Below are 17,769 nucleotides of genomic sequence, written 5' to 3' on the forward strand. Positions count from 1 at the left end.
GCACAGGCAGACAGAATGGCAGGCAGAGGCAGAGGGAGAGGCAGGCTCCCTGCCGAGCAAGGGGCCCAATGTGGGACTCGATCCCAGGATGCTGGGATCATGACCTGAGCCGAAGGCAGCTGCTTAACCAACTGAGCCACCCAGGCGTCCCTGAAAATCTAGTTTTGACAATCTTTTCTTAACCTCTTGGAGTTCATCTGTTCATTAAGATGAAGCATTTGTTTTTATATTATCTATATTTAAATTTCCTCCTAAGTACTATTTCAGCTGAATTCCACAAGTTGTTTTTTTTTTTTAAGATTTTATTTATTTGACAGAGATCACAAGTAGGCAGAGAAGCAGGCACAGAGGAGGAAGCAGGCTCCCTGCTGAGCAGAGAGCCTGATGCGGGGTTCGATCCCAGGACCCTGGGATCATGACCTGAGCCGAAGGCAGAGGCTTTAACCCACTGAGCCACCCAGGTGCCCCTGAATTCTACAAGTTTTGATATGATATTTTTTATTATGACTTCAAAATATTAACTTTCATAAATTTTTTTATGAAAAATTTTTTTTCTTTGTCCTTTAAAAGTATAATTCTTAATTTTCAATTGGCATTTTCTACTTTCTGTTACAGATTTCTAACAGAGTGTGGAACAAACTGAATTTGCATAGTCTTAAGTGTTACTTTTAAATTAAAAGACTCTATATAAATATATAGTATATACCATATACCACTATATAGATACACACACACACACACTATATGTAGTGTGTGTGTATGTATATCCCCTTTGATCAGGGTAGAAATCATCCACCTAAAATAAATGATTGGAAAAAACTGATGTCATTACACCGTTGTAAAAATAAAAGATTCTAGGGGCAACTGGGTGGCTCATCAGTTAGGTGTCCGACTCTTAGTTTTGGCTCAGGTCACAATCTCATGGGTCGTGGGATCAAGCCCCATCTTGGGCTTCCCACTCAGCTGGGCGTCTGCTTGGAATTCTATCCCTCTCTTCCTCTCCCCACTCACACTCTTTTTCTCTGTCTCGAATAAATAAATCTTAAAAAAATAGATTTTATAAACTCTTATCTTTCAAAGTATGAGTAGTATTCCTTTTCTCATAGATTAGAATTTCTGGCCAGAAAGTATAGAGTTAAAATATGTTTATATTACTTTCTTAGATGATTATTTTAACAAAAATCTTCTCATAGAGTTCATCATTTTTAAGCATACATTAGTTAATTATTCTTTTATTTTAATTAAATATTACAGGATATGGAGCCTAGTAGATCATGCACTAATAGCAAGGTGTAATATGGAAGAACCAATTCGTTGTGCAGCTGTAAATGTAGATGGAATCCATCTTGCCCTTGGAATGAAGGATGGCTCATTCACTGTACTTAGAGTAAGGTATGGTATTGGGGTAGAAACAGTAAATTTCTGTTAAGTGATAATTTGCAATACTCATTGTTTTTACCTATCTCATTTTCACTCTGCTTTCATCTTAACATATATACACACACATCTATATATTTCAGATATTAGTTTTATTAAATACTAAATATATAAAAAATGACTCGAAAAATTGTTAACTCAAAAACCTTGGCTTTGGGGCTTAAGAATGCTTAGTGGATTAATGGCTAAAATTTTGAGCTATGAATTTGGGTGTTGACCTCCATTCCTTGGAAGTATTGACTTTTAGTAATGATCCACTGCCATTGGTGGAAGGGGTTGGTGGTGACCTTGAGGCCGTTATAAATGGGTGAAAGGTTTTTTGTTATTTGCAGCTTTATTCTTTGAAAAAAAAAATGCCTCCATATTTTCTCGTTTGTTTACATAATTAGAAGAGTTAAACAAATCTGTTAAAGCAGATGAGAATCTCATGTTGAATTATAGGTACAGTACATTCTATTGAATTCTATATAGCTATTAAAAACTTTGCTGTGGGGATGCCTGAGTGGCTCAGTTGGTTATGCACCCGACTCTTGATTTCCACTCAGGTCATGATCTCAGTGTTGTGAGATCAGATGCCCTATTGGGCATAGAGCCTGCTCAAGAGTCTCTCTCTCCCTTGACTCTCCCCACCCCAACTATCATGCCCTCTCTCTTAAAAACCAAAGCAAATTTTGATGTAAATCCATGTGTGTTCACAAGCATATGTATTTATGAAATTCTTCTTCTCTAGCTTAAGGAATGGTAGGACATTTTCAGTTGCCCAATAAATAAATAAATTAAAAAACATGCTCAAATATATCCTGTCTTAAATGCTTACCTCAAACCTAAATCCCCTCTAATTATATCACATTTCTACTCTTCCACAGTGAAATTCCCAAAAAACTATGTAATTTACTGTTTTCTTCCAGTTATTGACTTAATACCCATAATGCAGTATAGCTTTTGCCTTCATCTTTATATTGAAAAATTCTTGCTAATTGTACCATGTCACTAAAGCCAGGCAGCATTTTTCACTTTTCATCTAGCTTGATTCTCAGTACTATTTAACCCCCTTAACCACTTGCTCCTTCTCAGAGCATTCTCTTCCCAGGCTTTGGATATTTGTTCTCTTTCGCTTTTCAGCCTACTTCTCCAGGTTCCATTTTCTTTATAGGCTAATTTATCTTCTGCCTACCAGTAAGTATCGGAGGACCTTAAAGCTCAGACCTGAGCTTTAAAAAAAAAAAAACCAAAAAACTCAGACCTGAGTGTTTGTTCCGTTTTCTCCCTAGGTAATCTCATCCTGCTTCTAACTTCAGTTACCACTGATGGTCCCAGATACATAGTTCTGGCCCTGATCTCTCCACTGAACTCCAGTTGTATATATCCGGTTGTTTAACATCACTTGGATGTCTCAAAGGCATCTGCAATTCAGCATTTCCAAAACTGAACTTATGATCCTCCCTCCTGGGCTGATCTTCTGTCTGTGGGCCACATTCTTTTGGGTGGCACAATTGTCCAGGTTCTTGTACCAACCAGAAACTTAGGAATTATGGTTGTTTCCTCTCTCTCTAACCCACCATGTCCAATCCATTACATTCTATTGATTTTACTTGCCTGATTTTCAAAACACTTTAATTAATGTTTGTAATATTAGAATTATAATATCTTTAACATAGACTATATATTGTATAGTATAGTAGTATAGATTATAATATACTCTATTTTTTTAAAGGTTTTTTTTTTTTTCTTTAAAGATTTTATTTATTTATTTGACAGAGCGAGATCACAGTAGGCAGAGAGGCAGGCAGAGAGAGAGAGAGGGAAGCAGGCTTCCTGCTGAGCAGAGAGCCCGATGCGGGACTCGATCCCAGGATCTTGAGATCATGACCTGAGCCGAAGGCAGCGGCCTAACCCACTGAGCCACCCAGACGCCCAATATACTCTATGTTTTAAATCATTTCACTTTTTTCTGAAGTCTGAATACCCACCATCTGTAATAGCCTTCTAATTAGTCTTTTTTTTTTTTTTTTTAGATTTTATTTATTTGACAGAGAGATCACAAGTAGGCAGAGAGACAGGCAGAGAGAGAAGGGGAAGCAGGCTCCCCACTGAGCAGAGAGCCCTATGCGGGGCTCCATCCCAGGACCCTGGGACCATGACCTGAGCAGAAGGCAGAGGCTTTAACCCACTGAGCCATCCAGGCGTCCGGAGCCTTCTAATTAGTCTTAATCCTACTGTTACGCTACTTCAGTCTATTACTGTCAAACCATACAAGTGACTTAATTGATTCATCCTACCCCAACATAAACTCACAGATTAAGGCCAAAAATCTTAAGATTTGTGAGGCCTTTTTGATTTTCCCTCAGCTGCTCTCATCAGACTCATCTCACACTCTAGCCTCTTTGCTTGTTGTCAGTACAGCTACACTTCATTGACAACAGGTAGAGCTTCAGGACTTTGTGTTGCTGCCAGCTCTTTCACGTACAATTCTGCTGGAAGGTGGTCCCTTCGCCTCCCAGTTCCTGGCCTCTCCTAAGCTAAATCTCATTAAGTCCTTAGAATGAAGTTTAAATTCTACTTCTTTTGGTCTGTCTCCCCTAACTCTCCCACCTAGGAACTGTCTTCCTGTTCTGTGCTGTAATCAACACTGTGTTTTCACTTCTGTGATGTGTCACAAATTGTTAATATATGAATATTCCCAGGCTATGGCCTGCCTCCCTCTCTTTCCTAAAGAAACCATAGAATTCACATAGCAGTTTTCCAGAAGACTTGAGAATTTTAAAAAATTAATACACTTTCATCAAATAGTCTTCTTTCCTATAAGCTTTTCAAACTTCCTCATGAGAGAAGGTAGTCACAACTTGTAATGTTGACATAGTAGCATAATACATACTACAAAAGAGCCCATCAGAATTGTGGTATATGTTCACCTGTGTGTGCATACCTGTGTATGTGTGTTGGTGAACAAGGACTTAAACCACACTTATTTCTCTCATTACTTGGGAGCAATTAAGTGTCTAGCAAAAAGGCTATATATAAAAAAATAGTTCTGAAGAATTTTTAGGGAACATTTAGGTTAATGTTTGTGAACAAGATTAGAATGATAAAATCTTCAGTAAAGAAGGCATAAAAAGTAAAAGCTATCAAATAGTGCCTTAGGTGTTTTCTTAAAAATCTTGTTCTTTGTAGATATGGATGGATAGGTGGATGGATATATATGGAGAAAGGGAAATCAGATGTGTGGACTTTATTAAAATGTGAAGGGAGGGGATCACTGGGAAAGGTAGAAATAGCTACACAAGTCTTTGCTTAGATGGAGAACATTGTGAGTTGCAGGGCTTGAGGCAACAGTGGTATTGATCAGGAAAACTTTTTTTTGAAAAAGGTTTTTCTTTATTTGTCTTGTTTTTATCCCCTTCTATATAGTTAAGAGGCTGATTTTCATCTCTTACGTTAACACCAGGGTAAAACCCAAATTCCTTGGCAACATTGTCACATCTGTCACACATGGTCTATAGTTTCTCTCTTCTACCCCGTCAAGTCACTACTTTTCCCACTTAGTCTTATATCCACATTGTGATATCTACCATTCTCCAAATGTGCCTTATACATGCACATCTCCATGCTGTGTCTTCTTCCTGGAAAACCTTTCAAAAAGTTTTATTCTTAGCCAAACCATCAGGTTTTATGTTCAAAATATAGATGTCATTCTTCCTTGGTCCCCTCTTGCTTTTAGTCTGTCTAAATCCTTTTTCAGTATTTCTTATAGAATTTCCCGCATACCTTTTGAGCACTCATAACATTTTATCAATTTTAAAGTACAATACTACTTTCTATCCATCTCACAGAAGATGAGCTCCTCTTTGTATCCCATGTAACTAGAACACAGTTGTTAGTAGGTGTTACTGGAAAAAAAAATTGAGTTTGATTGCTTTAAATTGTCCACTTAGGAACCTTAAAAATTGAGATATATCCATTTAAACTTCTAAAAAATTACCTACATCGAACATTTCAGGTGGTAATGCAAAATTTAAGTGGAAAAAAATCTTGGCACTAAGTGGAAATGGGAATTCTTACCTCCTCCTGCCCCTTCTCCCTCACTGCCTCCCTTTTCTTCTCCTCCCCACCAACTCCCGACAACTTTGGTAATTCAGTGGTATTAAATTAAGTTTTTATCCATTTGTATGACTTTTACAAATACCCGCATTATTTTGGAAATGCAGTTATAAGACATCAGTGAAAAAGGTGTTTAACTTTACTGGTTGACATGATCTCTGGGAAGAATTTGTATTAAAAAAGGTCAAAGGTTGAAATAAAAATAGTGTGGCTGTATAAAGATAAACATTCAAACATGTTACTTAAATAATACAAATAAATTCCTTTTTTCTTTTTTTTTTTTTTTAAGATTTTTATTTATTTATTTGACAGAGATCACAAGTAGGCAGAGCGGCAGGCAGAGAGAGAGGAGGAAGCAGGCTCCCTGCCAAGCAGAGAGCCTGATGTGGGGCTTGATCCCAGGACCCTAGGATCATGACCTGAGCCGAAGGCTTTAACCCACTGGGCCACCCAGGCGCCCCAATTCCTTTTCTCTTTATCTCTTGAATATAATTTTGTACATTTGTCCCATTACAAAAATTTATTTGAAGATCTTAGTGTTTATAATTAAGCATATTTCATAAACTCAGTTAAAGGAGCTTTATCATAAAAATCTATTGACTATATCTCCTTTATTGTATGACTCTGGAAATTTAGAATTAATCTTTAAACTACATTAAAGTAATTAACCGAAATTCAGCATTTTCCCTTACTTTCAGCATATGTTGTCCTCATATATTTCTGTTTGAAAAAGTAATTTTTCCTGAATTAATATTTGTCTCATGTATATTTACTTTGTGATTTGTAAATACTTGTAGCCTCCCAGCCATTTTAGGCACATTTGAAACTGAACTAATTCTGTAATGACTTGATTTTATGTGTTATCATTATTTTTTCCTTACAGAGATATGACCGAAGTTGTACATATTAAAGATAGGAAGGAGGCAATTCATGAGTTAAAATACTCACCAGATGGAACTTACCTTGCTGTTGGGTGTAATGACAGCTCAGTTGATATCTATGGTGTTGCGCAACGTTATAAAAAATTGGGGGAATGTGTTGGATCACTTAGTTTCATCACTCATCTGGACTGGTCCTCAGACAGTAGATATTTACAGACAAATGATGGAAATGGGAAAAGACTTTTTTATAGAATGCCAGGTAAAAATTTCTAATAAATTGTATATAATTTGTAGATTTTTTTATTGCCTATTAATTTTAGAATTTGAGTAGAAGCAGAGTATAAAATACATTTGATTATAGGAAATTAAAGAAGGTCTGAGCTAGTATTTCAGGCATTGTGATCTTTTCTATAAGGCTGCCCTATTATATTGAAATTCTTTATATTTTAGTCCTTGGTAATTAAAACTTTGCTTGGAGGATCTAAGACAGGTCTACTTTATGTCGAATTCCATGCTATGTGAGTAGTATTCGGTAAAGCCCTAGTGTATATTAGAAAGTCAAAATGCCATTTTTATGGGTGGAACTAATTAAATATAATTGCTAAAAATGTCTGATACAAATTGGGATTTTTTGTGGTTACCTCAAATAAATTTTGCAAATATCCATAATATAGCTAACAAACTAAATTTGGAAAGCAGTTTCCATCAAATATTTTTTTTAAAGAATAAAAGCAACCATCAAAATATTGTCTCTCAGTACTTCATTTAGTATGATCCTTATGAATTAGTCACTGTTTTACAACAACTTATTTAATAACACTAGGTACATAATTAAATTAATATATCTCCCCAACAGTTTTTCATTAATAATCTGTAATGAAAAGTGACTGAATCCTAAATTCCTGTTCTTAAATGTATTACTCCTTGCTCATTCTTCCTTCTTTCTCCTTTTCAGTTTTTTTTTCTCAACTCTAGATCTTCTTAGGTTTCTTATTTAATAGCTGATTTGCCACTTTATATATAGATTTTACTTGTTCTAACTTACCTTATTGTGACTAATCTAGCATGAATTTGATAGGGGTGTTTATTCTCCAGATGAGTAAACCTGCTGTGCTATATCACAATCCAGTCAATGTGTGTCTCCGTATAATTTTGGTAGTAGCTTTTTTTTTTAATTCCTTGCATTTAACTTTCTTCTTTCCTTACCATATTCACCTACCTATTCCTAATAATCTCCTTTAACTATAGTAGAAAGATATTTAAATTTTGGAGTTTATTATGTTATCAGTATAATTTATCAGATATTTATAATTTATCAGTTTATTTGAGAAAAAATTAAATAACTTCTTAATTAAGACTCTGATTTCTTTTTAGGAGGAAAAGAAGTAACAAACAAAGAAGAAATAAAAGGTGTTCATTGGGCTTCATGGACATGTGTTTCAGGCCTTGAAGTAAATGGAATTTGGCCCAAGTATTCAGATATCAATGACATAAATTCAGTAGATGGAAATTATATTGGCCAAGTTTTAGTTACAGCTGATGATTATGGAATTATAAAATTATTCCGATATCCTTGTTTGAGAAAAGGTATCTTTTCTTTCAAAATACAAGTTCAGGTCACAGTTTGGAACCTGTTGGTTTGTTGGTTGGTTTTCATATACAGGTGTGTTTTTTGCTTAGATCCTTAACATTATTGTTTTGAAATTTGTGTATTTTGTATAATAGAGTAAGAAAAATAAGGGGTCTTACTGGTTATTTTCTGCACATTTTATGTATCACCTTTTTTTCTTGGATCTCTTTTTTTTAATTTTTTACTTTTTATAAACATATATTTTTATCCCCAGGGGTACAGGTCTTTGGATCTCTTCTTTAATGATGATGTTAATCATTCTGTTCATAGACTTAAGAATAATTAAATGAAATGCTGTATTATTTATTTATCCCATGCCTTGTTCCATAAAGTATTTCAGTACACTTATATACAGGTCCACAGGTACTAAAATAATTACATGAATAGAAAATTAGTGTCAGGAAATTAGTTTTCTAGAATCTAAAAATTAAAAGCAGGGCACAAAGTAATTTTCATCATAGCTACTTTTTTTAAACTACTTTTCAATTTTTTTTTTTAGTTTTTTGAGGGTAGTTGACACACATTTTTATTATTTATTTATTTATTTATTTATTGGTTAACTTTTCCTACCAGTGAGGCTTGAACTCACGACCCGGAGATCAAGAGTTGCATGCTCAACTGAGCAGGCCAGGCATGCCCCCATCATAGCCTTTTTCTTTTCTTTCTTTCTTTTTTTTTTTTAAGCATTTTTTTTTTCCCCCTATTCAGGGAAAGCAATTTTTCCCTGAGATTCAGTTTTCAAAGAATTCTCTTCTACAGTATGGAGCTTTAGATTAGGAGCAGTGAGAGTATTCCTAGAGCATTAACGTCTGTAGCAAGTGTAGTAATGATTTTTTACTTTTGGATGAATGTTAAAAACACATTTCAGTGAAAGGTGATTATGGGAATATCTGGAATAGTTGTATTTATTTTTTTTAAGATTTTATTTATTTATTTGACAGAGATCACAAGTAGGCAGAGAGACAGGCACTGGGGGAAGGGAGCAGGCTCCCCACCAAGCAGAGAGCCCAATGTGGGGCTCTATCCCAGGATCCTGGAATCATGACCTGAACTAAAAGCAGAGGCATTAACCCACTGAGCCACCCAGGCACCCCTGGAATAGTTGTATTTAAGTAGGTAGTTCATTGATGTTAAACTTAAGGGCCCAATTTTCCCAGAAGTCTATGCTAACATTTCTGTTGTGCCTTTATAATAAAATGGTAAATTTCAGATACTGCCAGTTAATGCCATGTGGTTGATTCCTGTTTGCAGGGTGTCAGCTTCCTAGTTATATGTGAGATTACATCCATAAGTAATTAAGTGTGTTAATAAAGGCTAGTTAAATCTCTAATAATTGAAATACCCTCTTTATGGATCCCATCCCATAGCCAGGACATGAGAGTCATTAGGCACAACAGATTTTATTATGACTCAGAATGAGACTTGCTTAGTTAAGAAGGTGTGTGAGATTCAGTAAGGTTAATCATGATGATCTTAATCTTGGACATTGCTTCTACTCAGTGTTTCATATACTGGCTCTATGCAGAAACAAAAATAATTTTCCAAGCATTCTTAATCAAATGGGTGGGATTTTATTGATAGTCTTTATGTTCTGTAGTTTATTGACAGTATTTTTGTTGCATAGTAATTTCATTTTTATAAAATGTATAATAATCTGAATTGGAATATTTTACTGAAGTCTCAGAAAAATAAGTCTTGTTCAGTCACTGCTTCAAGAATATAATTTGTTTTCCTTATTTTTCTTTTTGTTAGATTATTATAAGAAATTTAATTATGGTAAGGGTTTTTATTTCTGGGCACTTGTGAGTTAGCTTGAGACTATGTGTAAGTAACTGGGAGAACAGAAAATAGGATAGAACTACTGCATCTTTAAAGAATTAGTAGAAATATTTTAAGATTCCATGTTTATTGAATTTACATACTTGCATAAAGTTAGCAGTATTTCTAGAAAAATTACCTTTTACATTAGTTATGATGTATATGATGTATATTCTTTCACACATTAAGTTGTATTATTGATCTAACTGAAGTTTGGGAAAAGAGTGTGTTTACTGTAGTAATTCTTGTTAAATACTTACTTAAGTAATATCCATTGCATTCTAAGAAGTGCAGCACTTACAAAATGTGGAAGTTAAATAATAGAGGTAGTTTATATTGTAGAATCATTGTTATTCAGACACAAAATGTATGAGATTACCTGAATGGGAATGATCCTCTTCCATATTTAGCCCCTTTGAATCCTAGCCCAAAGCATTACTTCTCCTTTCCCCCCCATTATTATCCTCTTTCTATCTAAATTATTTTGCTTTCAACAGTAATTTCTGTCAAATAATCGGACTCTTCCCAGGCAGCAGCACATAGGCTTTGGTGGAGGATGGAGAGGTGAAGGCAGGGTGTTGTAAGCTAATATCTCCATCACTCATACTAGCTGTCAACACTTTCTCTCCACTTGTTGACAAATGAAAATTTATATTTAATAAAAATCTTTCTTTAGATTTGATAAGAAAATTCACTGAAAAAACAAACATCAAATAAAAAACATATTTGTATTGGAGATTTACTCAGGATTTGTTTTCTAAGATTCATCCATATTGTTGCATGTAGTTCTAGTGTCTTCTTCTTGATATGTTGTGAATATATGGTATAACTCATTAATTTATTCTCCTGTGATGGACATTTGGGTCATTTCCAGATTTTTGCTATTAGATGCAAATTTCTCAAAGATGTATACTTAGAAGTGAATTGCTGGGTCATACAGAATTTGTGAGAAAATGTTGAATTTTTTCCCAAAGTAGTTATACCCTTTTAAAAGCCCTGTTGATCCACATCCTTTTCAGTACTTGGCACTGCCACACTTTTTAATTTGTGTACATCTAATTAGTATAAGTGATGTCTCATATGTCTAACTAATGAGATTGATCATCTTTCCCATTTATTTTTTTGGTTTTCTGCATTTCCTCTTCTGTCAAAAATGCCTTTTTTTCTGTAGAGTTGTTTTATTTGTTGAAGATTTTTCATATACTCTAGATATAAATTATTTGTAATTTTTATAGTTTATAAATGCCTTTCTCCAGTTTATGGATTATTATAATAATTACTGTAATGGCTTACTATAATTATTGTCTTTTCTTGACCAGTTGTTCATTTCAGTGTAGTCAAATCTATCATTTATCTCTTTTTTTAATGAATAGTTCAGTTTTGTGTATTAAAATTTTACTATATTAGGGTCAGAAAGATAGTCTCATATGTTTTATAAAGAAGTATTAAGGTCAGAGTGGCTGGCTAGCTGAATCCCAGGAGCATGTGACTCGATCTTGGTTGCAAGTTCGAGCCCCACATTAGGTACAGAGATTACTTAAAAATAAAAAAATCGGGGCACCTGGGTGGCTCATTGGGTTAAGCCTCTGTCTTCAGCTCAGGTCATGATCCCAGGGTCCTGGGATCAAGCCTGGCATCAGGCTCTCTGCTCAGCAGGGAGCCTGCTTCCCCCTCTCTTCTCTGCCTGCTCTCTGCCTATTTATGATCTCTCTCTCTCTCTCTGTGTCAAATAAATACATAAATAAATAAATCTACACTTGATCTTAGCCAAAAGACCAAGAAGTGATAAAAAAAAATTTTTTAAATCTTAAAAAAAAATAGGATTAAGGTCATTAAAACATAGTTACAAATGGGAAAAAAATCTTCTGTCATATTGCTACAAGCTTTTGAAGAGATTTAGCTCATATTAATTATGTGTAAATTAGAAAATGAGATCATCAAAGCAAGTATTTCAGTATATTGCTTTACCTTCACCAAAAATTATCATCCCCTCCTTTAAGAGTTTCTATGACCATTCTAATTTGCTGTGACAAATCTTCTCTCTGAAATACTAATTCTAATTAATGACACACTCTTTAGGTCTTAACTATTCTTTCATCATTTCCTGTCATAGGCCAGAGTTTTCATAGTTAAGGGACTTTGAGAGCTTTTAACCCAATTTATATTAGAATGGAAATGGGGTTCAAGAGAGGTGAAGTGATGTGCTCAACTCCTGTGCTATTAAGCCATCAAGCTGACACTTAAGCTCTAGTCTTTTTATTTCAACTCTGATATTCTTTACACATCATACTTTTGTCTCCTTTTATAATTAAAAGGGTTGGAGTCATGTTCATGCCCTCTCCTTTCCTTCACTACTCTTCTTCCCTCCTCTACAATCTAGTATTCCAACTCAACTGTAGCATAGTAAGGAGAAATGTAATCTTTGTTTTTCTTTTTCTTTCTTTCTCTTCAGGTATTTAATGAATGTTTCCTATATACCAGGCACTAGAGATACAGAGTAAAAAGATGCCAACCTGTCCTAAGGAGCTTATAGTTTATTACAAGAAATAATAAGTAAATAGACTGTTACTTTTCAGTGTCATAAATATACTCACACAGGGTAATCACAGGGAATTCTGGAAACATGTAGGACAATACATGTGGTCTTGATGTGTCAGAGTCACTTGATGAAAGATGTGACATTTAGGTTCACTTTTAAAATCTGTTTATCACAGTTAAATAAGCAGTTCTGGCTATTGGGTAATTATTAATATAGTCCTTTTAATTAGAAACCATTTGTTCCCCTTAGACTTATTCTACAACTTTTTTGTTACGTTGCCTTGGTTCTTTCTTAGGGGGGATTGATCTTTGAAAAGTCACAGAATATAATCTGGAAGGGATTTACAGGATTATTTACACCTCTCTTGCGGTTATTGCCCCATATAGTTAATTTGAATACTGGCTCATATAACGCTTCATATACCTAAACATGACAATATTAATACATCTTTAAAACTTGGAATCTGATTTCCTGGAATCTCTGGCTTTACCTTTTAAGACTCTCTGGTGGCAAAGAGTACTTAAAAGACCCCATCCAGGAAAGTAATAGCTATAGTCCTCTTGATGGTCAAATAATGCACTCTCATATAGACAAATGAGACTAAATCTACCTTATTAGACTTTCCTAGATGAACTGTGGCAAGTTGCCCTTCTAGAAAGTTATTTCTTTTCAGCTGCATTAAAAATATGGTTCTTAAAATAACAGCATTGCTGTTAAGCACCAAATTGTAATTTAGGTAAGTTTCGGTCAAATCTTGTATGCTTTGCTTAAAATGGCTATCCCTAAATTCATGGCCAGCATGAAAGCTTATCTCCAGATTTTAACTAATGGAGCTTTGCCATCCTGACAGGGCTTCTGTAATTTAAAAATTTTTAAATAGTCTCAAAATGAAGCCAAATATTATTCTATCCAGTATACTCTAATAGAGATGTGTATATGTTGCCAAATACCAGGTTTATCCTAGCAAGATGCAGAGAATGTTTTCTGAACTTAAAACCACAATATTGGCTCTTGTCATCACACAGATTTTTTTTTAATTAACCACAAAGTTAGATATTTCCTTTATAGTTAGAGAAATTTGGTGTATACCACCTTAACCAAATGATACAACCTCACATCACTAATGATAGAACTGTGCCCCTTGAAATGATGTATCCAAAAGGATACAGGAGCACATGTGCCAAAAAACACAGAATCTGAATCTAATCATGAAGAAACATTAGACAAACTTATGTTGAAGAACATTACACAAAACATATAAATTTAAAGTATTACTATAAGGGACAGTTTTTGGGACAGCTGGGCGTATTTTATTTTGGTGAATGTGGTGTATTACATTGATTTTTGACTGTTGAACCAACCAGCATTCCTGGCATAAATCCCATTTGGTCCTATTGTGTATTCCTCTATATGTTGCTGTGTTAGGTTTGAAAGTATTTTGTTGTTGATGGCTTGTTGTTTGTTTGTTTTTTAAGACTTTATTTATTTGACAGAGATCACAAGCAGGCAGAGAGGCAGGCAGAGAGAGAGGAGGAAGGAGGCTCCCCACTGAGCAGAGAGCCCGATGTGGGGCTTGATCCAGGGTCCTGGGATCATGACCTGAGCTGAAGGCAGAGGCTTTAACCCGCTGAGCCACCCAGGCACCCCTGTTGATGGCTTAAGTTTTAAAAGGATCCTCTGGTTGCTAGTGCTAGCCCTACTGGGGATGGAGTAGACTGGGTCAATTTCACTTAAGACCTAAGGCGTCAGGACAAAACATTCAAATTTCATTATATGGAAACAGTTGATGCTTTTGTGGCTGCAGGCTTTTCTCAGAGCAGTAAGAAAATGTCTCACAATCGTAGTGGTTCGTACCAAATTATATTATAAATCAGTAGAGCAAATATTTACATCCCTTGATGTAGACTCATTCATTTTTTCATTCAGCAAACTTTTGAATGAGTATTTTTACCCTTTGATCATAATTAAGATAATGGAGAAAGGTTGTATTGGTTCAGATATAGAAATTGATGTTTTGAAGTGGTATTTTCATGTGTTGGCATTTACTTATCAATTTAAAAGTATATTTTTGTTATAGGGGCCAAGTTTAAAAAATACATTGGCCATTCGGCTCACATAACTAATGTCAGATGGTCACATGACTATCAGTGGGTTATTTCTATTGGTGGAGCAGATCACTCTGTCTTTCAGTGGAAATTTATTCCTGAAAGAAAACTAAAAGATGCTCTTCACATAGCACCCCAAGGTGAGTAGTACACACTGCCTAAGGAATTTCTCTGTCAAAAAACTTCAGTAACTGCAAATGAACACTTTTACTATTAAAGTGTAATCTATCCTTTTAAGTGACAATATAGTGTTTTGTTAGTGGAAATTTTAAAATACTAGGCAGATGTGTTTAGAGTCAAATATCAGAGCATGGAATACAAAGTACTTTTGCATACATTGAAATCCACCCAACAATGAGTGAAGAAACCATTACATTCTCAAAACAAACATTTAATGTATTCTTGGGGAGATAGGTATCTAGGTGTCCTATATGGTTTTTTGGACAAAGAAAATTTATCTAATGTCAATTCATTCGTTGCCTGTGGTATTTTCTAGATATTTTTATGTTAATTATAAACCTGTAAGGCTTATAAATACATATTTATATACATAAATATATATAATAGTATGTAATTATAAACCTGTAAGTTTTAGTTACTTATGTTTGCCCCAGCTTTTAAGTTTGATATAGCAGTCACTGGGTGCCAGTGAAGGGACTTACAGTAGCTGTTGAGTTTGCAGTGAGTGGAGATGAAGGTAATCTGTGGTGCAGTTTACTGACATCTGTGTCACTTGAAGAGATAATTTCATTTGATTGTTTTATGGCTTGTCACCATGTCAGTTGTCACAGTCAGCTCTTAATTATTAATTTTACAGTGCTTTTTTGAAAATGAATGTTCTTCAAACAAGTAATGTTTCATTTTTTAAAATTGCAGAAAGTCTGGCTGACTCTAATAGTGATGAATCAGATTCAGATCTGTCTGATGTTCCAGAGCTGGATTCTGAAATTGAACAAGAGACCCAGCTTACCTACCGTCGGCAGGTAATTAATATTATCACGTAATTTTTTTCTGAAAAAGTCTAGTTTCTTCTTTATCTTTCTCCCTGTTGTTTATTGATTTATTGTTATCTTTTGTGGTTTTTAATTTTCCAGGAAATGATGGTCTTTTTCAGTTTTCCTCCTTTAAGAGTTAAAGTGCACTTGTATAAAATGTTCTTTTATAATAAGGGCTTGATATATCAAATGTGCCTGTATTCTATTTGCCTATGGCTTTTTGTCACAGTACACTCCCATTTATTCTCTTTAAAATATTCTCTTCTGAAGTGTATGAATTTCATGGAACACTAAATACATATTTGTCAGTGTGATACATAGAAAATGTAAATTTGTTATTTCCAAGGAAGGAAATTTCATAAAATACATATCTGTTTAAGACAAGTGTTAAAACTTGGGGCACCTGGGTGGCTCAGTGGGTTGGAGCCTCTTGCCTTTGGCTCGGGTCATGATCCCAGCATCCTGGGACGAGCCCCGCATCAGTCTCTCTGCTCGGGGAGGGGGAAGCCTGCATCCTCTTCTCTCTCTGCCTCCTCTCTCTATCTGCCTCTCTGCCTACTTGTGATCTCTGTCTGTCAAATAAATAAATAAAATCTTTAAAAAAAAAAAAAGACAAGTGTTAAAACTTTAGTGGTCAGTAGTAACCACAGTGTTTGAAAGTTGCAGTAGGAATCTGTAAACACCTTTATTAATTTATATTCTAAGAGACATTTTATTTCTGTACATTATTTAAAGGTTTACAAAGAAGATCTACCTCAGCTTAAAGAACAGTACAAGGAGAAACAAAAAAGTGGTACTTCTAAAAGAAGAGAGCGGGCTCCAGGAAATAGTATTCGATTACACTTTGTTCATGGGTATGAAACAACTATTTTTCATTTATGTGTTTGCATTTTGGTTCACATTTAATAGCTGTATGACTTGAGCAAATCCTCTGGCTCTTTCCCCATCTGTGAAATGAAGGTAACAGCACCTATTTCATAGGGTTCTGATGAGGAATAAATAAGCCAGTGTTTGTGGGGACTTAGAATATTGTCCCGTGCATAATAAACACTATATGAGTGTTAATAATGGATTTATCTTATGGAAGTTTAGTATTTGTATTTATAGACATGATCTCTTTAAACAAATGAAAATAAGTAAAATGTAACAGATTATCATCTCCCCTAACTAATTATGATTTGGAATTATATTGTGCCCCTTATTGGGGCCTGCATTTGGCCTTTGTATTTTAATTTTAGTAAAATATGGCTTCTGGATTTTCTTAGAAATATAAGTTTCACATTTCATCCTTGAACAACAGATTCTCAAATTTAACCCTTCCTGTCCCTGATAATGCTTTCAGGAATTTAAAAAAATTCATTTAGTAAGAATATTTTATTTCCATTGTTAAAGTAGACAATATTTCCCGGCAGTTACGTATTGTACATTGAATTTCTTTGAAGTGCAAAGAGAGTTTACTTGTTACGAATGGAATTATATTGACCATTTTTAAAAGATTTGGCTTTTTTTTTTGGATATATATAATATTTTTAAATTGTTTTTTGGACATTTTTGGAATATATATTCTCATAGTTCAATAATGCATATAAAAGCATTCACTTTGAATATCCTTCTCCCAGGAAGCTTCCCTCTCCTTGCTAGATGGGAGATTGCCTGATTCATGAATCTTTTAATAAAACCAATTAGATCTTCAAAAAAAGAAGGAAAAGAAAGTCTTCCCAGCTCTGCCCTCTCAGGCATCCTTTTTCACCCTCCCAGGGCAGTTCTATACCCTTCCATTTATAAAAAAGCACCAATTTTTGTTTTATAGTGTACAAATTCAGTAATACACTTATGTAAATTGTAGTATACTATATATACTTTTCTGTACCTTTTTCCATTCAGTATTATAGCTTGGATTTAGCTGTTCGTAATCAGAGCAATTCATGAAAGTTTATGGAATTTTAGTTTTTCAGTATCTTGTAAAACTGGAAATAGAATGATCTAAAACGTACCTGCTTCTCTGTATAACCCATATTTACCAGATCAAAAGCTATGGTCAGTTTTATACGATATGTTTTCTGTTTTCAGTTACAGAGGTTATGACTGTCGAAGTAATCTGTTTTATACTCAAATTGGTGAAATCGTATACCATGTAGCAGCAGTGGGTGTCATTTACAATCGGCAGCAGAACACACAGCGCTTTTACCTGGGTCATGATGATGATATTCTCTGCCTGGCTATTCATCCTTTGAAAGACTATGTGGCAACAGGGCAGGTAGGTTAG

At 34.6% G+C, this 17,769-nt stretch overlaps 1 protein-coding gene across 7 annotated transcripts in view; it reads left to right on the top strand.

Annotated features, from left to right (window-relative positions):
• EML5 (EMAP like 5) overlaps positions 1 to 17,769 on the top strand; it is a 177,668-nt gene that overhangs the window by 61,021 nt on the left and 98,878 nt on the right. For all 7 annotated transcript variants that reach the window (XM_004739095.3, XM_004739097.3, XM_045071498.1 and 4 more), the window contains 7 exons: positions 1,255 to 1,392; positions 6,419 to 6,675; positions 7,791 to 8,003; positions 14,481 to 14,648; positions 15,385 to 15,491; positions 16,239 to 16,357; positions 17,574 to 17,760. In XM_004739095.3, coding sequence (XP_004739152.1) covers positions 1,255 to 1,392; positions 6,419 to 6,675; positions 7,791 to 8,003; positions 14,481 to 14,648; positions 15,385 to 15,491; positions 16,239 to 16,357; positions 17,574 to 17,760 — 1,189 coding nt within the window. The remainder of the gene's footprint in view (positions 1 to 1,254; positions 1,393 to 6,418; positions 6,676 to 7,790; positions 8,004 to 14,480; positions 14,649 to 15,384; positions 15,492 to 16,238; positions 16,358 to 17,573; positions 17,761 to 17,769) is intronic.

The sequence above is a fragment of the Mustela putorius genome, unplaced genomic scaffold (genome assembly GCF_011764305.1).
Source record: "Mustela putorius furo isolate JIRA1106 unplaced genomic scaffold, ASM1176430v1.1 tig00000129_pilon_pilon_pilon, whole genome shotgun sequence".
NCBI classification, from domain to species: domain Eukaryota; kingdom Metazoa; phylum Chordata; class Mammalia; order Carnivora; family Mustelidae; genus Mustela; species Mustela putorius.